General features: G+C 59.9%; 1 protein-coding gene across 1 annotated transcript in view; it reads left to right on the top strand.

Annotated features, from left to right (window-relative positions):
- Positions 1 to 22,687, top strand: part of ROR2 (receptor tyrosine kinase like orphan receptor 2) — a 196,489-nt gene that overhangs the window by 136,064 nt on the left and 37,738 nt on the right. Inside the window, exons 2-3 of the mRNA XM_070400902.1 lie at positions 12,576 to 12,653; positions 21,772 to 22,059. Of these exons, the coding sequence (XP_070257003.1) occupies positions 12,576 to 12,653; positions 21,772 to 22,059 (366 nt within the window). The remainder of the gene's footprint in view (positions 1 to 12,575; positions 12,654 to 21,771; positions 22,060 to 22,687) is intronic.

The following is a 22,687-nucleotide window of genomic DNA, read 5'->3' as shown; positions in this document are numbered from 1 at the left end:
GGGTGTGTGCAGAGCCTTCTGTGTGCAGAGCCTTCTGTGTGCGTGCATAGCCTTCTGGGTGCGTGCAGAGCTGTCTGGGTATGTGCAGAGCCTTCTGTGTGCGTGCAGAGCCTTCTGTGTGAGTGCAGAGCCTTCTGGGTGTGTGCATAGCCTTCTGGGTGCGTGCAGAGCCGTCTGGGTGTGTGCAGAGCCTTCTGGGTGTGTGCATAGCCTTCTGGGTGCGTGTAGAGCCGTCTGGGTGTGTGCATAGCCTTCTGGTTGTGTGCAGAGCCTTCTGGGTGCGTGCATAGCCTTCTGGGTGTGTGCAGAGCCTTCTGGGTGTGTGCAGAGCCTCCTGGGTGTGTGCATAGCCTTCTGGGTGTGTGCAGAGCCTTCTGGGTGCGTGCAGAGCCTTCTGGGTGTGTGCAGAGCTGTCTGGGTGTGTGCAGAGCCTTCTGTGTGCAGAGCCTTCTGTGTGCGTGCATAGCCTTCTGGGTGCGTGCAGAGCTGTCTGGGTATGTGCAGAGCCTTCTGTGTGCGTGCAGAGCCTTCTGTGTGAGTGCAGAGCCTTCTGGGTGTGTGCATAGCCTTCTGGGTGCGTGCAGAGCCTTCTGGGTGTGTGCAGAGCCTTCTGGGTGTGTACATAGCCTTCTGGGTGTGTGCAGAGCCTTCTGGGTGTGTGCAGAGCCTTCTAGGTGTGTGCAGAGCCTTCTGGGTGCGTGCATTTTTTTACAGAGAGGAAGGGAGAGCGATAGAGAGTTAGAAACATCGATGAGAGAGAAACATCGATCAGCTGCCTCCTGCACACCCCCAACTGGGGATGTGCCCGCAACCAAGGCACATGCCCTTGACTGGAATCGAACCTGGGACCCTTCAGTCCGCAGGCTGACGCTCTATCCACTGAGCCAAACCGGTTATGGCAGCACCCCCTTTTTGACCCTGGGAGCACGTCAGAGCTTTGGAAGCCCTGTGGTCCTCCGCTTCGCCCAGATTTTCTTTTCCATTTTGGGTCCGGCTCTTGCGGCTGCAGGTGTAGTCACGGCACCTGGCGGCGAGGTGTTGCCAGTAGTTGTTGCTGTTTTGGTATTGCCCAGGGTCAGCCTCCACCTGCCACCTTTCACAGCCACGCAGCACAGCTCTGGGTCCGACCTCGAGATGTCTCAGGCTGCTGCAAGTCTAGACAAAATACTGACTGTGCAACAGCAATTTTTCTTTTCTTTTTAAATTCTCACCCAGGGTATGTTCCTTTATGGTTTTAGACAGAGACATCAATGTGAGGAAGAAACATCGATTGGTGGCCTCCCGTTTGCCCCCACGGGGAACTGAACCTGCAACCCAGATATGTACTCTGGGAATCAAACCTGCAACCTTTCCATGCAGGGGACTGCGCTCTGACCCACAGAGCCACTGGCCAGGGCGTGAGGGCACTCTGAGCGGAGCTGCAAAGCAGCAGATCTGCTGGCTGGCTGCAGGGGAGGCCTGGCCACAGTTGCAGCCCCACCCGTGTCTTACTGCGGTGCAGTCCTTTCTCTTGGGTGGATGATTTTTTCGTTTGTTCTGTGGCTCTAGTTCAGGGGCGGGCAAACTTTTTGACTCGAGGGCCACAATGGGTTCTTAAACTGGACCGGAGGGCCGGAACAAAAGCATGGACGGAGTGTTTGTGTGAACTAATATAAATTCAAAGTAAACATCACTACATAAAAGGGTACGGTCTTTTTTTTTTTTTTTTTTTTTTTTTAGTTTTATTCATTTCAAACGGGCCGTAGTTTGCCCACGGGCTGTAGTTTGCCCATGGGCTGTAGTTTGCCCACGGCAGCTCTAGTTCATTCTCCGAAGTCGGAAGTGGTGGGTTTCCGTCGTCTTGTCTGTGCCACTGTTGTGTTAGGGGGAGCAGGTCCCCTGGGCCTCTGCCAGCAATGTGCCCTGCACTGGGCAGCGTGCGCCTGGACCCCTGTGCGGCACAGGTGGGGCATTTTAGGGTTGAGTGGCACGCGGTACAGTTTTAAAGCGGCACAAGTTTCTTTTTGTCCTTTGGGAGTGGCGAATACACGTCTGTGCGGTGAGAAGGGCTGTCGTCAGGGAGACTGGACACGGGCCTGGGGTGTGGGGGAACCTCATCTGAGAGCAGCCGACAGGCCCAGCCTCCTGCATGTGGAGGAGCCGGGCCTGCACCAGGTCCCGGGGAGCGGGGTTGTCACTTGGGGCCTGAGCCGCGACGCCCTTTCTGCCTCTCAGAAGAGGAGCCGCGGGAGGCAGCGGGCCTGGGCGCGGGGCTCCGCCTGCACCGGAGCAGGTAGGAGCCCTGCCTGCTGTTCAGCCTGAGCTGGCACTCAGGACTCAGGAGGGATGCTGCTGGGCAGGCGTGCTCCTCACCTGGCCGTGGGGGCCTCGGGTGTGCGAGTCCAGGGGCCACATACAGCACCACCAGAGCCGGCATCCTGGACCCCCTCTTCTGCTGCAAGGGGTACCAGGAGCTCAGGAAAGGAAGCAGCAGGGACGGGCAGCCTGGGGGGCCATCCAGGCAGAGGGCAGAGGGGCGGCCGCTGTTGCCCAGGTGTGAGGCCAGGCAGGAGGGTGTGCCTGTGCGTGGACGGTGGAAGTGCTAGAAGAGTTGAGCACAGGAGTGTGACCGGCCAGGGCACCTGGCCCCTGCGGGTCTGCCGGGGCCGGCCGGTAGTGTGTGGGAAAGATTTCACAACAGGAGTCCAGGTGAACGTTTATTAAAGCTGGGACAGTAAAACAAGAAAGGGCTTAGCATAGAAGCAGCAACAGGAGAGCCAGGCCGGGCTGCCACTGCCCATTGCTCCCCAGGTTGCAAGCCTCGTGGGGTCCCTTAGGGTTTAGGAGGTGCCTGTCTGTGGGGGAAGGGGGGGAGGGAATTTCGGGGGCTGCTCCTAGAGGAGACAAATGCACGGGGTCCTTAGTCTCACAGGGGAACCTTAGGGGAGGTGTCAGGGGAGGGTTCCAGCAGAATATTCGACAGCCTTCCAGGTGGGCTCCTCCAGGGCCGTGGTCTCCCCTGATGGGTCAGTGCCAGGGCCGGGTTGTCAGTCATCGCAGCTGGTCCTGGTGTCGCCCACCTGGTTTTGCTGCTTTTCTGGGCCTGGAGCTGAAGTACAACTGAAGCCTAGATGTTACCTGTGGGGAGGGGACCCGTGTATCTGTGTAAATTGCTTCAGTGTGTTCAGCTCTCTGCCTCAGTTTCCCTGTTCCACCCGTCCTGGCTCACTGGCCTGTCTCAGGGGCATTCGTTCATTCCTTCATTCACCAAACTGGCCAAACTACCAGGTGCTCCAGGTGCTGGGGATAGAACAGTGAAGGACACAGACCTGCTCCTAGGAGGAGGAGACAGAACAACAAGCAAGTCCTCGGCTGGGCTGTGCACTGTGTGAGGGAGGTGTTCGCACGGCAGGGAAGTCGGGGCGGCCATGCTCATGAGGGAGCGTTACTGGAGAGATGGAAGCAGGAGACGTGCGGTCGGCTGCGAGCAGGGGCATCGCCAGGCCAGGCCGGCAGCCCCTCTCCGTCCTGGCCGGCTCCCCAGAGGTCAGCAGGCCGGGCCACCACCTCAGATGTCTGCTGCTTTGGAGTCTGACGTTAGGGGGGCAAACAGCACAGGCGTTTTCAGTCTGGTTCTCTCTGCCTTTGGACTCACCCCTGCGGTCCGTCCCAGCGACAGTGTTTGAAGCCCTCTCGGGGGTTCACTGTGGCTGCTGCCTGGCAGAGCCCGAACCCCAGCGCATCGTGGAGTAGAGCACAGGTTGGGTTGGACGTGGGGGTGAGGGTGAGGAAAGGCTGCAGCCAGGGAGGCGGCCACGCGGGGCTGCTGTGGGGGGCCAGGTGCCCCCAGGAGTGGCCTGGGCTGTGTCTGCCAGGCGCACAAGCAGGGACGTGAGCAGGTCCTTGGATCTGAGTGTTCCGGCTGGATGGTCCGTGTGGGAGTGGTGGCCATTTGGCTGTGCCATTTGAAGCCTGGCCATCAAGGGCGCAGGTACAGAAATCAAGGGAACGGTTTGCAAGCCCAGCTCCGGGCACATCAGCTTTCCTGGGGCCAGGGCTGCGTAGACACTCTAGGGAGACTCAGCGTGGGCACTCGAGGGAAGGGTTGGGAGGCGATGTGCGTAAAGGAGAAGCCTGTGAAGTGCTGACAGTGTCGTTACCAAAAATGGCCCGGCAGACGGCTCCCACCCGTCCCGGCTCCCAGGCCTGCCGTGCTGCTCCCCAGGGGTGCGGGGCGTGGGCGCAGGGGACAGGGCTGCAGTGCTGTGAGAAAGGCGTGCTGGCCTGGAGGGCGGGCCTGACCCGGTGCCATCGCTGCTGCTGGCCGCCCTGGGCAGGTGGGGCTCGAGGACAGCAGTGTCCGTGATGCCTGTTTGTGGGCAGCCGTGGGGCCATCCTCAGGAGGAGGGGTCGGTGCTGGCGTCCTTAGCAGGGTGCTGGCGGCACCTTTGCCGGGTCCAAATCCCGCCTGTTCTTTCCCACCGAGGCTTCCTGGTCTTTGTCAGTCTAACCACGTGGTGCAAAAGTTGCTTTCACATCAGCATTAATTATAAAGAAGCTCTGAGATAATACCCTGCCTGTCACGGCTGAACTGTGCCTCCCAAAATAGACCTGTGAGGTCTCAGCCCCCAGGGCCTCCTGTGGGGCCTTATTTGGAGAGATCTCCACCGAGTGATCAGCACCGAGTCACGGGCCTCCTCCAGCTGGCTGGTGTCCTTATAAGAAGTTAGACACAGGCACCGGAGGCCGGGCCACGTGGGGCACGGGAGGCCTCCCCGCGATCTCGCGCAGCCTGGACCTGCTGTCTCAGAGGCCAGGCCGCGGCCTGTGGCTGTCGCAGCCGCAGACTCGCACAGAAACTCCTTTCAAAGAGCAGACACACCTTTGCTTAGAGTTGCCATTTACCCCCAATTGTTCCCATGACGCCAAGGTCATCACTGCCGACAAATCCGATTTCAAAGACAATTTCAAAGACGCCAAGGGGGCCCCTCGGGCTGAGAGCGCTGTAGACCTCGGCCGCCCCACCCTCTCCGGCCACAGCGCTGAGCTTTACAACTCTTCCCTTAAGCAAATAAAAGGAACTTCATGTTACCTCGGGGCAGTGCAAAGCTTAAATCTTCTAAAAGGGCTGGAAAAGATGTCCTTTTCCTTCTTACCGTTAACGAAAAGCCTTCTGGAGGTTCAAGGCCAGGGGGAATAGCTGGTGCTCAGGAGTCTCCCGGCACCCAGCGGCCTGGAGCTCTCACACAGCATCTTGCTGGCTCTTTTTCTTTGGTTTTTCGGGCGCGCCCACGAAAGCAGCCCCAGAGCGGGAGTCACTCGTGCGGGGCTGGGCCTCGCCTTCCCAGCCACCTGTGTGTGGGGGTGCCCCTCCGCTCTGCAGGGTCCTCCCACAGCTGCAGGAGGTGTCGGCTGGCAAAGGGGGGTTGTGGACAGCCTTGCTCTCCCTCCCACCAAGTATCGCAGTGGCCCTGAGGCTGGGCCTTCGCTGGGTGGAGGCTGAGGAGAGGGAGGGAGGTGTGAAGGCAGCATTGGGGGGACTCAGGCCTGAGCACAGGCTCTTTTGCGGGTTTGGTCATTTCGCTGCAGATGTGGAATCTGAGCGCAGGGGAACTTGGCGAGCGACAGGCCTCCCTGGGTCCCCAGGGTGTCGGACTTCACTGTGCGTTTCCAGAGCAGAGTAGGCCAGCCCTTCGAGGACTGCGGGACCAGGGGCCAACATTTCCTCTACTCAGAGTTAGAAATCCTGTATAATCCTATATAATAAAAGGCTAATATGCAAATAGACTAAACCTTGGAACAACCAAACAACTGGTTGCTATGACTTGCACTGACCACCAGGGGGCGTGCGGGGACCATGGCAGGTGTCGGCTGCGGTGGGATGGTGGAGCAGGTGAGTGGGGGTGCCAGACCAAGGCAGGGTGTCAGTCGCTGTCATTGGGCAAGCCTCTGGTGGTTACTGAAAATTCTTTGCTCCCATGTGTGTGTCTCGGTCCAGCCCATGTCGCGGTCCTGCCCGGCGCTCGAACCTGCTGCCATTGCTGGCCCTGCTTGCACCCACTGCTGGTGCTGGAGCCGCAGCTCACATCCACTACCGGAGCCCGGTGCCAGCACCAATCGCCCCTCAGGGCTTCTCCACCTCCCCCTGATCCTGAGGGGAGATTGGGGCCGGCAGCGGCCTCTCACACCCGCTCCCAGCACCGGAGTCGCTGCTTACAACCACTGCCTGCGCCGGCCCTGCTCTCACCTGCTGCCGGTGCCCTGCGCCCGTCCCAATTGCTCAGCACCATCAGCGGGTGTGAGTGGCGATTGCCCCTGAGTGCTTCTTCACCTCCCCCTGCTCCTAAGGGGTGATTGGGGCCGCACCCGCTACTGGCACTGACCCCAGTCGCTCCGCACCTTCAGCGTGTGGGAGTGGGAGCGGGGCTGCTGCCAGACAGGAGACCAGGGGCTCTGGCAGAGGGGCCGGGCGGGGTGCGGAGGATGGGCTGAGACCTACCACTGTGCCTACCACAGCCTCGAGGCCCACAATGCCTTTCAAGGTGCATGAATTCGTGCACTGGGCCCCTAGTAATGAAATAAAGAAGTTACAGACTGTTAAGACTACTACTGATTAGGTCCTGGCAGCTCACCTTGAAGGCTGTGTGGTTTCCTAGCTGGCAATTAAGATACATGGCGTAGTGTTTTCATAAGCACGTTCCCAGAAAATCATCCGTCTCCTCACAGCTGACATACTTCCCCTGGCCCAGCTCCCAGGCTGATGGCCTCACGTGGAGGGCTTTGCTGTGCTCCTTGCAGCGGTCAGTATCTCCCTCAGCACTGCATCTCCAGCGCCTGCTGGTTTTGATTTGACTGTTGCTCAGCCCAGTGCTTGCTCTGAAGCGTGCAACCGTTTCTGTGCAGTGGGCCGTTGCCCGTGGGGTGGGCCGTTGCCGGTGGGGTGCTGCCTGAGGTCCCCCTGCCTCCGGCTGCCGTCTGTTCCTGCCCTGACACTGCTGTTCTCTCCCGTCCTGAAATTCCACCTTCAGAAGGACAGACACATGGGGAGCCAGGCGCTGGGGAATAGGAGACCCTCACTAATGCAAAGGAGCTGTTCAAGTCTGCCAGGGACGCTTCTCAGTGAGTCCAGGTGTCCTGGTTCGCATCAACAGGGAGAGATTAGTGGATGAAAGGTCTGTGTTCAGACTAAAACATTTTAAAGAGAAACACAGTCAAAGCCACCATGGACTCACACTGCTCCCGTGTCTCTGCTGTCCATGAGAGAGCCGGCGTTTTCCTACCGGGGAGCCCGGAGGCCAGGCCGAGCAGGCGCTGCCCTTTACAGAGAGGTTCACCTCATTGTCCCGCGAATGGGCGCTGCTGGGAGCCAGGGGCCGGAGGAGGTGGCTTGGGGCCGGTCTGCCTATGCAGATTGGCGCGTCCTGGGGCCTGTGCGGAGCTGGCTCCCCGGGGCTCCTCTCCGCAGGTGCTCTGGAGCCACCCCTGCTCGCCCCCAGGACAGGACAGTGGCAGGTGCTGCCACGGAGACGCCCTCAGTCCCAGGTTAAGAGCTGACAGCCCCGCCACAATGGCCAGCGTCCATTCAGCTCGAAACCCAGCTCTCAGGGGCCTCGTTTCCTGTCCGCGACGGCGGGCCAGAGGGTCCCCAGGTGCGGTCCCGGAGGCTGCTGTGCCCGCGCAGCGTCCGCTCTGGCGGGGCCGGGCCGCCTCCGTGGCTGCGGGGGGAGGAGGGGGTGTGGGGACCGGTCTTTGCGGCAGCGCATCTCTGCCCGTGACCCTCGGTCAGGGCTGGCGCCGAGTGATGGGTGTGTAACTGCTCTCGTGAGCTTAGACTCATGTTAGCTTCACAGGAAGTGGCGAGCACACAGAGGATGCCCGCACCCCTGCCATGCGTGTCCCCTGGCCTTAGACCCACGTGAGTCGGTCGCCGAAGGGCCTCTTCGCTGAGGTCCACGCTGTTTCCTTAGACCTGATCCGTCCTTTCTGTCCCATGACACACCGCTGCCACCTGGTGGCGAGGCGCCGCGGGGTAACTCACTTGGGTCCCACTGGACCTCAGCGTATCGTTGGGCCGCACCCAGCCACACTCAGTGCTGGCTCCTCGTGAAGTGTTCTCTTTAAGCGTCACAGGACTGACAAGGAGTGGGTACCCCTCCTCTGATGGCTGCCCCAAAGGCTGGAGCTTCCCGGTGGCTTTGCCTTGTCTCCCTGTGGGTTCACGGTGGAACCCCCCCGTCCCGGGAAGAAAAGGCAGGCGTGCATCACGGACGGCACCTGTCGAGGACGGCAGGAGCACGCCTTTCGGGCTTTACCAACCTGAAGGGCATGCGATCTGCTCCCAGGCGTATCCTGTCTTCAGGAGCGGAGTTTGGTCCCCAGGAGGTGGACACAGTCTCCTCAGACTCCTCCCTCTAGGTGTCCTGGGCTCAGGACAGCCCCGGCTGGACCAGAGCACTCAGGCCAGCCCTCGGCCCCAGGCCGGCTCAGCCAGGTGCAGTGATTGCTCGCAGGCCTTGGGGCGAGAAGGTGGGGAGAGGCCCTCGGCCAGCCCAGGGCGGGCAGAGGAATGTGTAGTTGGGGAGAAAGCGGGTGACACCAGCCCCAGTGCTGCTGCAACCCTTCCCTAACCCTCCACGCCCCAAGTCCAGGCCCCCCACCCCCCAGGTTCTCTCCCCCACACCCTTTAGCATCTCATTCTTCCTCCACACCCTGTGCCTCCGGGCAGCCGCACCTGCTGCGGGGGCACCGAGCAGGCCTCCTTTTCGCACTCAGAGAGCCTGCTTCTCACTAGACTTGGTTTTATATTATTTGCTGCTAATACCAACATGAAATTTTAAAATCTAATAATAAAGTTGATGTTTGTTCAAAAGGCTCCAAGATTTCATCTACATAAAGTGTCCACGGCAGATACGTCTGTAGAGATAGAAAGCAGGTCAGCTGTTGCAGGCCTGTGGGAGGTGGGGATGGGTGCAAGGCTTCTTTTGAGGGCGATGGAACATTCCAGAGCCACATAGCGGAGGAGGTTGCACAGCCTTGTGGATATATTAGCAGCCACTGGATTATGGACTTCGAAATGGCGAGTTTTATGGTATATGAATTATGTCATTTAACATTTGATGCTTGTTCATTGCAGAGATGTTTAAGAATAAAGTAAGAGAAAGGGTTAAAATCACCTCTATAATTTTCCAGATAACTAATAGTGGTGTTTGATGATGTGGCAGTTTTTGCTGTTGTCTTGTATTTATTTTGCCTTTGGGTTTTGTTCCTACCCTTTCTGCTCGGACCAGGAGCAGCCTGCTGGGATCTGCGGGGCCCTGGCCTCCCTTGTCCCCCAGGCCCACCGGACGTTCTGCTCCCAGCTTTCAGGAGGCGCATGTCTTTTTAAAATTATTATTATTAATATATTTTTATTGATTTCAGAGAGGAAGGGAGAGGGAGAGAGAGATAGAAACATCAATGATGAGAGAGAATCATTGATTGGCTGCCCCTTGCATGGCCCACACTGGGAATCGAGCCCGCAACCCAGGCATGTGCTCTGACCAGGAATCAAACTATGACCTCCTGGTTCACAGGTCGACGCTCTACCACTGAGCCACGCTGGCCGGGCGGGAGCCGCATGTCTTGAACGAGGGCAACCATTTTGTGTCTAAATTTTATAGAGTAAGAGAATGACACTTAAATTTCAGAATATAAGTGGTGTCCTCATTTCTCAGTTAGGAGCAAGAGCAGGGCCTGGTTTTGTGGAAACATCCCTGGGATGGGACATCCTGAATTTATTCACATGCTTGACGTGCAGAGGAAGTGCCCTGGGCCTCGTCCTTACGCTTGCACACCTAGGTCCCAACTTGGGGGGTGGGGGCACGGGCTCTGGAATCAGCCTCGTGGGCTATTTGAAACTTCATCTGCTTTTCCAAGAATATAGAGGACATCGTTTTACTCAGATACCCACCCCACTCTACCCAGGATAATGCTCGGGGCTCAAAGAAACATCTGTACTGAGTAGCAAACCTATTCAAAGAGAATCTTCACATTCCTGATGCCATGGGTGACTGCACGCCCGGGCGGGAGTGGGGTGACACCTGGCTCCTCCAACAGGAGTGTGGTTGTCCCGCCCCAACTCCGTGCGTGAGGAATATGTACGCTTCCAACCGCACGCTGCCCGGGAGGCCGGGGGTCTTCCCACGTGGAATTGGCTAATGGTGCTTATTTTTCTTCCGGGTGTATATTTATTCCACTGTTTCACACCATTTGTCAATTTCTAAGCAGTTAATAATTTTTATGCCTCTTTCAGATGTGTGTATATAGTACAAGTGTGTTTGATTTCCTGCGGTCTCTGTACATTTAAACAGTGCTGAGTGATGGCATGTGTGACATGCCCATTTAAAACTCCAAACCCAAACTGAAGCCTTCAGTTCTTTAGCAAAACCCGTGGACGGCCTTGCGTTGCACAGGCTGCCTGCCTCTGTCCTGTGGCAGCGGCTTCTGTCCAGGCTCCCAGCGGGGCCGTTGGCCTCCCGGGGAGGTGCCCCTGCGTTTGCAGCACCGGCAGACCCGGGAGCCCGGTGGCGTTGCCACAGGGGAGCCGTGCGGTTTGGGGCTGTTTCAGAGACTAAAGATGTCCCTTCTGAATGGCGAGTCGGGATCGTTTGGTGAAACGTGGCCTGGGAGAGTGGCGTCCGGCATGTGGCCAGTTTGGACCGGAAGTAGTAGTGACAAGGAACTCCCCAAAGGGACGTGAAAGCCATGTGTCCCTGTGGCTGCGGGGAGCCGAGTGGCAGAGGCGCTGCAGGCCTGTGGCCGCGGCTTCTGCGCGGCTTCTCCTGCAGCGGCTTCTCCCGCGGGCGCCCTGTGACTGCGGAGCCTGCAGGGTGGGCGGTCGGCCTGACCCCTGAGCCCTGCAGTGTAGGGCAGCCATGCTGGTGGAGCTGAGCCGCTGATTGGAAGAACTTGCTGCCTGATTCCATCGAAAACCACGGGTGCTTCCTTTTTCCACCTCGGCGGCTTCGAGCAGTCTCGTCATAAGAGGGGTTTGAAATGTCTGGGGTATCTGTTAGTTCTGTTTCTCTTGTAGGGGAGACAAGTGGGGTGACCTAATACTGAATTGTAAACTTCTTCGGTACACTTTAAAAATTGTGATAAGTACAGATAGCATCAAATTTACCATTTTAACCATTTTTAAAAAGAATTTATTTGAGCCCAGCCAGTGTGGCCCAGTGGTTGAGCGTTGACCTGTGAACCAGAAAGTCATGGTTCTATTCCCGGTCAGGGCACATGCCTGGGTTGCGGGCTCAATCTCCAGTAGGGGGTGTGCAGGAGGCAGCCGATCCATGTTTCTCTCTCATGGTTGATGTTTCTCTCTCTCCCATTCCCTTCCTCTCTGAAATCAACAAAAAAAATTTAAACACTTGAATTGAGAGGGAAAAACATTGATGTGAGAGAGAAGCATCGGTCAGCCACCTCCCACCTTCCACCCGTGCGCAGACTGGGGATCGAGCCCTCTGCGATGACACTTCACCCAGCCGGGTCACACTCCGGGCCCACTGTCACCATGTCTAAGTGTACAGTTCAGTGGCATTAAGAACATTCACACTGTTGTGCAACCATCACCATCATCCATTTCCGCAGCCTTTCATCTTGCAAAACTAAAACTGCCCATTACCCATGAGCCCCTCCTCCTCCCAGCCCCTCACCCGCCCTTCCACTTCCTTTCTGTGTGAGCTCGACTTCTTCACTTTCCTCGTAGAAGCGAAACCCTATTTGTCCTTTGACCCGGCTTATCCCAGCACCGTGTCCTGGGTGCACCATGTGGTGGCAGGTGCCAGCATGGCCTTCCTTTCTAAGCTGCAGAGTAGCCCCAGTGTGGGTGTCCGCGTCTTCCACAGGCTCGGTGCATAACCTAGTCCCTCCAGGAGCTCTTCTGTCAGAATCACCCGACTTCACACACCACCCCCCCCCCCAGGGTGGGGGCCCAGTCAAAGCCCACTCCCAGGCAGAAGTCTAAAAGTAGAAGCAGAAGAGAAAGCGGGGGGTTGGAATAAAGAGTAGGGTCTATGGGGGGCCACCTGGCTTCTAGGGTGCCATGCACACCTGACCACCTCTCCTCCGTCTTCCTGCTGCGTTCCCAGCGGAGCAGACCAGCTCTGCTTTCGCCTGCGCTGTCTGTGAGTGGGGTGGGTGCTGCCTCTCACAGGCTCTGGGGTGGGGGTAAAGGTTGCAGTAACGAGCACTCCTGTCCTCCCAGTTGTGGGCAGATCTGTCCTTGGCCGCTGGCTGCGGAGGGGCCTGGGGGCCAGGAGGGGTGAGCCGGTGAAGAAACGCTTCAGTTCCGACTGTTCAGAACGGCCAGGGCCTGATCTGGGGGCGACCTGCTGACTCTGGCCCCCGTGATTGACTTCCCGCCTCCCACGGGGCCCCGTCCGCTTGGATCGGGGAAAGGCCCACGTCTCCGGTTGCATCCAATCCGACCCCACAGAAGCCCCCTGGCAGTGCCCCTGCCTCTCCCTCCAGGCGCTCTGTACCCGGGGGCAGTTTTGGGAGAGCAGGACGATCTGCTGGGAAGGCAGGCGCGTTCACCTGTGCTGTGCTCTCTTGTGCAGGGGATTCGGAGGCGCCTGACCCCAACGACCCTTCCGGCCAACTGGATGGACACGGCAGCCCTGTTCCAACGCCGAAAGGTAACCTGGGGAGTGCTCCTGTATGCAGCCTGGGGCGGTGCTTCCAGAGCGGTGCCGTCTTTACTCAAGGCTCGCTGCCGCACTGGTGGCCAGGGCCCCGGGGTGGCACTGCCCATGGGGGGCGTGGTGGACACCTACCTCCACAGCTTTCTCCATACACTGCACTGTGGGGAGGTGGCGGCTGGTGAGAGGTGACGGCAGGGTCAGGCGGGTGACCACTGCAGGGAGGGTCGTAGGGCAGGTGGACTCCTGGCTTGGCCACTGCGTCTCCTGCTGACAGGTGGCCGTCCATCTCCTGGGGTTACTCTCGATGTGACTGTCCAGAGTGGAGGGGGTCTCCGCCGGGTACTGCTTTTCTCCCCGGGGTCAGCGGGGGCCTGGTCTCTCCGGGGTCAGCGGGGGCCTCCTCTCCCCGGGGTCAGCCGGGCCCTGATCTCCCCGGGGTCAGCGGGGGCCTGGTCTCTCCGGGGTCAGTGGGGGCCTCCTCTCCCCGGGGTCAGCCGGAGCCGGAGCCTGGTCTCCCTGGGGTCAGCCGGAGCCGGAGCCGGAGCCGGAGCCGGAGCCGCGCTTTGTCTTGTTGGTCCTTTGTCTTGTGGATGCTGCCTTCCCTGAGGCCTTGGCCTCCCTCTCACCTGGCGCCCTCTGTAGGCATCTGAGACTTACAGAGTCGGCAGAACGTACTTCCTGCGACTTTTCTTCTTCACCCACAGTCACCATATCACCTCAGATCACGGCCTCCGTCGGCTCGGCTGCCGTAACCAAACCCCGCACGCAGGTGGCTCAGCCAAGGGGAAGGGGTCCTCACGGTTCAGGAGGCTGAAAGCCTGCAGAGGGCGCTGTGTCCCTCTTCCTATGAGGACACTAGGCCCACGGCCCCCCCTCAGGACCTCATCTAATGTAGCCACTCCCCAAAGGCCCACCTCCAACATTTGAATCTGGGGACACGTGTAGTTTATAACAGTTACTGTCAGAACAGCCACTTTGCCTGCCTGACCTTGTGATTTGAAGCCCAGAATCCATCATCGCTTCAGAGCCCCCTTCACTGAGGGTCGTGCCCCTGAGGGCCTGTGCCTGAGGCTGGTCGTCTGGGGAGTGAGCAGAGGTGGCTGTCTCAGCCAAGGGCCCCGGAGGGTGCCTCTGCTACAAGGCTGCGGGTGTCGGTCACCGGGATGCTGCGCTCCCTTCTCCCCGGGGAGCCTGCGGGGAGCGCGCCGTTTGCTTAGGGGTCAGTTGTTTAAGTTGAGGGTGGCTCAGGCTCCGTGAGGAGGTTCCCTGTCATGCAGCGAGTGTCCTCAGGACGGGAGTGGCCCCCTCCCTGACCCCTCCCAGTCGTCTCGGGGTCTTCGTGACCTCGCTTGCTCGCAGGCAGCCTGGCTGCCTATGGGAGGCGTCTGTCAGGGCAGAGACGTGTCCCCACGGAGCCGAGGCCGCACTTGGGAGCCTGTGTGGGGCGCTGGCCTCGGGAAGGGCTCTTAGGAAGAGAGGTTATTCTTGGAGCTTGGGTTCTGGAGCTGTTTCTCAGAGGCTGACGAAGCCGCAGGCCAGGTCAGACAGCCCTCGCCCGTCTGCTGACCGCCCCATCTGTGCTGGGCCCTGTGCGGCCCAGCTTCTCGTGGTGGAGGCACGGGTGGGCTCTGCCTGGGGGCGGGGCTGGGAGCTGGGGCCCTGGGAAACTGTCAAGCCTGCAATTAGGAGTTGTGGGGAGGAGCCCAAGGAAGGGAAGAGGTCGCTGAGTGGAAGGAAAGGGGGCGCATCTTGGCTTGGGGACAGGAGGTTGACAGGTGACATTTGCTAAGAGATGATGGGAGGGGTGTGTCCAAGGCCAGTGGCGGCCCTGCCAGGCCCGAGGCCACGAGGACTCAGTGCCTCGGGCAGCTGAGTGAGGCGGGGTCATGGGCTGGGTGGGCTGAGGCCCAGGGGCCCAGCACGGCCCACCAGCCACGCACGCAAGTTAAATGAGGGGAAGAGCCCAGGTCCTCGGTCCGACCTGCTACATTTTAAGAGCCCAGTGGCCCCGTATGGCTGAGGTGATGGTGATGGCAGCCCAGACCCGGAACATTCCATCGTCACAGAGAGGTCTGCAGGCAGCTCTGGGAGAGCGAGCGCACACAGCTCCTCAGACGCAGGAGAGAGTTCCGCCCCGCTCTTGCCTCCCGCCCCCCACCCTGTGCCCCCCCATCGCCCCGTGGAAAGGTCCTGTGGGATGTGCCCTCCTCACCCCGTGGAAGGATCCTGTGGGATGTGCCCTCCTCGCCCTGTGGAAGGGTCCTGTGGGATGTGCCCTCCTCACCCCGTGGAAGGATCCTGTGGGATGTGCCCTCCTCGCCCCGTGGAAGGGTCCTGTGGGATGTGCCCTCCTCGCCCCGTGGATGGGTCCTGTGGGATGTGCCCTCCTCGCCCCGTGGAAGGGTCCTGTGGGATGTGCCCTCCTCGCCCCGTGGAAGGGTCCTGTGGGATGTGCCCCCCTCGCCCCGTGGAAGGGTCCTGTGGGATGTGGGCCTCCTCGCCCCGTGGAAGGGTCCTGTGGGATGTGCGGGTCTGGTTTACACTCTGAAGCTGCAGGCAGCTCTGGGGGAAGTGGTGGGGAAGTGGAGGAGCTGGCAGGAGGGAGTGGGCCGGGTGGAGAGTGGACAGACGTCGGTGAAGGGCTAAAATCCCTCTCTGGTCATCTGTAGCCTCTCCCATCCCCTTGGGAGCGCATGCTGCCCCCAGAGCGTGGGCCTGCCTGTGCGCCTGGGCTGGGGCAGGGGCAGGGAGGAGCCAGGAGTGGGTGGGAGCACCGCCGGCCACCACTGTCTCTTACCCGGAGAGGCACAGCTGGATGGAAGAGCATGCTGACGGGGCAGAAGGACTGGGCTGAGCGCTCAGGGACACGTGGGTCCTCACCTGCCCTCAGCTGCAAGCACCGCTCATCAGAGCCGAGCTCAGGCGGCTCCTGGCCACTTTAGGATAGCTGAGCTGTGCTGCCCTCTGTCTGGCTGCCCGCATGTGGCCGGGCAGTTCTGCGGGGGCTTCCAGGCAGAGGTTGGGAGCCTGGACGTGCCCACCGCACAGAAACAGCAAGCAGGGGCTCGGCGGCGAGAGGCTGTGTGTCCTGGACAACGTCGCTTCATTGTAACTGATGAGGGGCCACGGGAACCGATGGTAAAATCGGTTTCATTGTACGTTGTTTCACTTAAAGCCGCAGATGTCATCCCGGACGTTAAGTGAGGACTTCCTGTACCAAAGGAAGCCGCGGGCCTGAGCAGGCCGGCCTGGCCTGGGGGCAGCCTGGGGCAGCGGTCTGAGCCGGGGTGGCAGGACAGCAGACCTGGACTGGATGGTGGCCTCACCCTCCTGCTGTGGCCAGGGCACTGCTTGGGCCCCATGTCACCCCGCCATTGGAGGGGTGAGAGGGCCCAGGGACAGCACTCGCCCAGCGAGCAGTGGCTGGACACTGCCATTTGTTGTCATTGCAATGGTGGCCGTTGCCTGTATGTCCGTCACTTTCCAGACATGGCTGCCTCAGCAGCCCCAGAGCCCCAGAGCCCCAGGGGCCCATGCTTTCCTGGGCACCAGTTCTCTGGTTCTTTGGGAGCCTCCTCCTGGGGTCCTGCCTCCTCTGCACCCCCAATGATGGACTGCAGGCGGTGCCAGGCGCCGATCCCTGCGCTTTCCTGCTGACAGAGCTGCTGGGAGGGTGCTGCCTGGCTTAAATCATAGATTAAAGTAATGCCAGCCGAATGGATGGCATGAGCCACTGCTTCCTCCAGTGCCGTTGTGGGCAGGGCCTCTGTGAAGCGCAGGCGGCGAGGGTGCCGCCTGCCGAGCAGATCAGGGGCGAGGAGCTGGTGCCCAGTGGAAGGGGCATTTGTGCTCAGATGCACTGGGCCAGGATTGAGCCCCTGGCGTGCATGTGCGGTGGGTTCTGAGAGAGACCTGAGCCTACCTCGCAGGGCGCGGGCGTGGCAGACTTGCGATGCCGAGCTGTGGGGTTTGCTTGGAGTGTCCGCCCCACGGCGTGTCACCGTCGGCTCCGGGTCCGGCGCTGTGCTAACGGGCTAGGCACTTAGCAGCAGTTTTTGTGTTCCTTGTTACATTAGATACATTATTTTATTGTTATTACAAAAGCTTACATTTGGCCTGGAAACCATTTACTCATTTGTTCCCATGCACATGCCCCCCACCCAGGGTTTGGTGGACGCGGCACAGGCGTGCTGGTGGCGGGAGTTATTGCGGAGAGGCCCCGGGATGCTGTCCGCCCGCAGCCTGCACACGCCCGCTCGCTGACCCTCGTGCTCACTGGAGGGAGGGCGCCGTCCCCTGGCGGAGGGCGGCTGCAGCTCCAGGTGACCTCAGAGCATCTGAATGGACAGAGAAAGCAGCGACCGCAGAGGTCACCGTGTTGGCATGGAAACGAAGCCTGTCCTCTGCTCCTGAGAGCAGGTTCCCCGTTCATGTAGGATGTGGATCGATTAGCATACGTGTTGGGTGCATATCTGGTTTATTATGGAAGAGAGTGTGTGTGTGTGTGTGTGTGTGTGTGTGTGTGAGAGAGAGAGAGAGAAAGAGAGAGAGAGAGAGACAGAGAGAGAGAGGGAGGGAGATTGGTATAGATGAGGGTCTCCGCGGCGGAGGGGGTAAAACTGAGACCAGCACCCTAACTGCAGACACGGCATTAGTTCTGTGATGAGAATGGGCCGGGCGGAGCTGGAGCCTGGCCCTGCGCCTCCCAGCTGCGTGTCCCCTGCGTGGTGCAGCCGGCAGAGCGTGCAGAGGCCCAAGGCCCCCCCCCTCCCCCCCCGCCCCACCTCCTGGGCCAGGCCTCCCGTGGGCTCGGCTCCGGCTGTGCCACTCTGGAGGGGACGGCCGTTGGTCGAGTGCCCCGACCTGCTGGCTGCGGATTTGCAGGCCCTGGGGCTCTCCGAGGTGGACAGAGGGAATGGCGCTGGGAGAAAGCGTCAACCCACGGGCTGGTTTCAAAGTGTGCCCAACGCTGATGTCGCGGACGGGGCCTGGACGCCGTGTGGGAGAGTGGGGCCGCACCTGCTGGGCCCACCGCCGGGCCTTCCTCTCCAGCTCATCTTCCCAAGTGCCCCCTCTGCCCCCAGGTAGCTCCTGCTCCCAAAGCCGCAGCCGGGAGAGCGTCGTGGCACCTGGCAGCCACTGCTGCCGCCGGTGCCTGCTGAAGTGACGCGGGCAGGCGCTCTTCCTTCTCAGCTGGCGGTGCTCGGTGCTGCACGGCCTATTCACGTTGCTTGTCTCATGGCAGCCACCGGGGGCGGGGCGAGATGTCCCTGTCCCTTGTGAGGCTGTGAGTGTCACCCTGAGCCTGGGGCAGTCTCCTTCCCTGCCTCAGTCCTGCCAGAGCGAAGCCCCACAGACCCAGTGTCCCGAGGCTGGCGCCCACGCCCAGGGCTGCTCCCCGTAGCTCCCGGAGGAGCTGCCCGGCCTCCCCCTGTGGCTGGCCACCCCTGCCCCTGGCTGGGCAGCACCCCTCCCCTCTGTCTTTGGTCACCTGGCCTCTTCTCTGTGCCTGGGCCCACGTGTCCTTCCTACAGGACACCAGCTATCGGAGCAGGGCCCCATATGACTTCATTTTAACTTCATGGCATCTACAATGACCCTGTTTCCAACAAGGTCCTGCTCACAGTTCCAGGACCAGAACTGCACCCAGCACACGGCTGGCTGGCCCAGCGCCCTCCCCACGCGCGGCGGGCTCGGCACGTCCCTCCACCTCAGGGCCATGCGGCTCTCCGATTCTCATCCTCTGATCCCCTTCTTGTCTCACACCCACTCCTCCTGCCCCTGCTGCTCTCCTTTAAGCAGCGTCCTCCCTTCATGTGGCTGGCCCTGTGCAGACCACCAGACCCACGCCCCACGGTGGGTTGACCGGTGGCCTCCTGTGGCTCAGGGTCTCCAGTCACCACCCTTCCAGGCAGGTTGTGTGTTTCGTTGCCACCGATGAGAGTAAAACCCGGGGCCCTTGCTTCCCCTCGTAGATGAGGCTTCCGTGCCCCTCAGACCTCACACATGAGTAACCTGGCCAGCTGGCGAGCGAGTGGGCGGTCAGCGGGTGAAGAGTCAGCGGGCGCTGATCTGCCGGGAGCAGGAGTGGTCCCCCCTGACTCTGGTGTGTCTGTCCGGGACTCACCCACTGCCTGGGTGAGCAGCACGTGGCCTGGTGGCAGAGGCAGAACTCAGCAGCCGCAGTTTTTACCGTCCTCTGCTGGGAGGAAGGGGCCCTCTGGGGTGACTAAAGGGGGAGACTTCGCTCTCTCCGACCCCATGGAGTGCTGGCTGCACCCCTAGAGGCCGGTTCTCAGTCACCAGGCCTGGCTCCTCTGGGCTGCTCGGTCGTGTCTGCAGGTCGGGGGTCCGTGTGCGGAGGTCGGGGGCCGCGTGCAGGCAGCCTCTGGGAGCGAGGGGAGAGCTTAGCGGGGCTCAGCACCACCCTCACATGTGCACACGAGGGAAAGGAAGCCAAGTGGTTAGTGGCCAGCTGCGAATTAACCAGGGAGGGAGCAGGGCCTCAGCCTCAGAGAGCTTGCTTTCTAGCTCTCATTCTGGCCTGCTGTGAGGGAGTCTGCTCACTGGCATCTGCTGGCGCCTCCTTGTCCCGTGGGCGAGAGACCTTGGGGGTCGGAGACCTGGGACTGGAACTGCAGGCGGCACCCCCGCTGTACCAGGTTGCCCCTAGCCCCCAGCAGAGCACTGTCCTCACCCGTGTTTCCCAGAACTTCAAATGCTGCCAATGACTCAGGTGTCCAGGAGTGATTCAGAGTAGTTTTACATTAGATTTGACCAGTAAGTGGTGAAGAACATGTTTTTGTTGGTTTAATATCCATTGAATTGCCCATTCACAGAGTTTACCCTCCTTGTTTGAGGATTTCATGCCTGCAAATTCTGTTACTTCACTACAGTGTCTTTGTAACCCCGAGTCCATGCTCGGCTGTTTTCACGGTCACGTATGGCATGTGCAGAGCGCTCGGCCCAACGGGGTCCCAGCGGGGGCGGGCCTTCTTGTTGACGGCTGAAAGCAGGTATCTAGGTGTTTTTTTTTGCTTCTATAATTGCAACAATGTTTCTTAAACTGCAGCTCAGAGCCCAGCAGCAGAAGGCGGGGAACCTTGGCTTCCTCCATCATGGAGCAAGCAAGCCTCCTGTTCGCTTCACTGCCTGGCTGCCGGCTGCCATCTTGGATGGCAGTTAATTTGCATATCGCCCTGATTAGCCAATGGGAAGGGTAGCGAAGTTATGGCTAATTACCATGTTTCTCTTTTATTAGATAGGACTAGAGGCCCGATGCACGAAATTCATGCAAGGGCCTTGGCCCTTGCAGCTGCCAGCAGCTTACCTCGGCCCTCACAGCCCTGACTTCATCCGAAAGGTCATCTGGAAGGACATTCGGAAGGAAGTCCAGTCTAATTAGCATATTACACTTTTATTATTATAGATAATAATCATACATAATAACCAGTGTGAATGAGTGACACCTCTCCAGCAGATACCTCCAGTCTCCCTTGTGAAGGGAAGCCGTCCTTTCGACTTGAAATTCACAACCTCCCACCCCCTCGGCTACCTCCCCCTCAGCCCCCACCCCCTCAGCGTGAGACGGCCGTCACACCCTGTGAGACGTCCCGAGAGCCCACTAGGAATGCCATCATTGTCTGTCCAGTCAAATCAGGGATAACAGAGACATGCCATCTTTCCATTTTATTTTTCAAAAAGAATTAGGGGCCAGCCAGAAATCAAGCCAAAAGATTCAGAGCATGAACATGTTTTACAGTCATTTTCAGATTGAGCTGTTATCTCAGCTTTGTCTGAAGTGAGTTCATCCCCTGATGATTGATGTCTCGTCTCTCTAATCTTGTGGGGTTTCTGTGAATGGAATTTTAGCATGTGTGTGTGTTTTGTTAATTCCCACTTGAGGATATGTTTTTATTGATTTTAGAGAGAGAGGAAGGGAGAGAGAGAAATATCAATCGGTTCCTCCCACATGTGCCCAGATCCAGATGGAACCCGAGGCCCTTCAGTGTGTGGGACACGGCTCCAAGCAACTGAGCCCTGGCCAGGGCTGTGTGTGGGTTTATCTTAAGAGAGAATAATCCCCAGCCCTTGACCTACACCACACATGCACGCGCACGCACACACACACACACACGCACACACACACACACACACACATGCAGGCATGCACACACACCACCACGTGTACACCCCCAAACATACCACCCTGCACACCTCACCTGCCCTGCACACACTCTCCTCTGGCTCCTCAGGGCCTGTGTTGCCGCTGAGCTTAGGGCAGTGTTTCCAGCTGCCCCCCCACCCCCATCTGTGTTCTGGGTACTTCCCTGGAGGGTGTGAGCCCTGGATGCTTCTTCCTGCCCCCGAGCTGGGTTGGTGGCCAGAGCCGTCAGCGCACTCAGCCTGGCGTTTTGCCTGCCTGGCCGGTGGCTGGCTGCTCTGAGGGCGACTTTGGGTGGCGAGAGGAGGGATGGGCTTTCTGAGCGCGAATGTGCATCGTAAGTTAGTGAGATGAGATGTGGTTCATATCAGTGTGTTCACCTCCTGCCTGGAGAGTATTTGTAACCCCAAGTCCACACTCACGCACGTCTTGTCGCTCACAGGCATGCGGAGCGGAGACCTGAATCGCAGCTGCACGCGGCCCAGCGGGGGTTGGAGGGGCAGCACTGCCGGCCTGTCCGCTCCCCGCTAACAAGGCCCCAGGGCCTGGAGTCCTGAGACTCCACATTTTGTTGGTGATTTCACTGTTGAAGATGCTCAGCGCTCAGTAATGGTGCTGAGTGCTGTCCTGGGAGAGGCTGCGAGGGCCGTGGAGAAATCCCTGGAGGCAGCCCAGCTTCCTCCGGGCGGGAGCACGACTCGGGGCTCAGCAGTGGGCACTAGCCGGGGCGCCTCCAAGCAGAGCCCCTCAGACAAGGTCCCGCGTGGTCGGGTGATGCGTGCCAGGGCCGCAGGCTCCGTCCCAGCCGTGGCTCTGACTGAGCCGTGTTCTCGGCAACATTCCAGGACGGTTCCTGCGAGGCGAGCCTGGGCGCAGGGCTGTGGGCGGGGGCGCGGCGGCCGGCGCGGAAGCCGCCTGAGCTGGCTCCTGTGTGACACCCCTTGGCAGGTTACTTTCTGAACTTCCTGGAGCCGGTGAACAACATCACCATCGTCCAGGGCCAGACGGCCACGCTGCACTGCAAGGTGGCCGGCCACCCGCCCCCCAGCCTGCGGTGGCTGAAGAACGACGCCCCGGTGGTGCAGGAGCCGCGGCGCGTCATCATCCGCAAGACGGAGTACGGCTCTCGGCTCCGCATCCAGGACCTGGACACGACAGACACCGGCTACTACCAGTGCGTGGCCACCAATGGGATGAAGACCATCACTGCCACCGGCGTCCTGTTCGTGCGGCTCGGTGAGTGGGGACAGGCTGGGCCTGGTTCGCAGGGAGGGCGCTTCACAGCCACCGGGGGAGAGTCACTGGCAGCTTGAAACAGCACACACCCCAGCAGCGGGACAGCGGTCAGCGTGCCGGGCCGGCGTGCCCTGCCCTCGCACTAGTAAGAAAAGGGAGGGACACGGTGGACACGCTGGACGCAGGACATAATCCCGGGTTAGCGGGCAGGTCGTAGGCCACAGAGTCACCCTGCGGGAGGCCCCCACGCAGCCTGAGCCCCCACAGGCCTGGCACCTACCAGCCCTCAGACCCCTGGCCCGGCAGGGGTGGGGGAGCCAGCATGAAGACAGCTCTGAACACTGTGCTAGGTACATGGCTGGAAGGAGGGTGTCCCCTCGCATCCCCCTTTTGAGAAGGTCCCTGGAATGCCCCAGCCTGTCTGTCACCGATTAGGAAAATGGGTCTTGTGAATCAAGGTTAGATGTGGAGAGAGAAAGAGCAAAACAGTGAAAACTACAAAAATAGGTCCAAAAGCCCTGGCCAGTGTGGATCAGCGGTTAGAACGTCTGCCCTCACACGAAAGGGTCTCGGGTTCAATCCCCAGTTAAGGGCTGGGACCTGAGTTGCAGGCTCCATCCCAGCCCTC

Source organism: Myotis yumanensis, unplaced genomic scaffold, assembly GCF_028538775.1.
Source record: "Myotis yumanensis isolate MYYU_CA2020_CCGP unplaced genomic scaffold, mMyoYum1.0.hap1 SCAF_21, whole genome shotgun sequence".
NCBI lineage: Eukaryota > Metazoa > Chordata > Mammalia > Chiroptera > Vespertilionidae > Myotis > Myotis yumanensis.
This window is presented reverse-complemented; position numbering and strand designations above follow the sequence as displayed.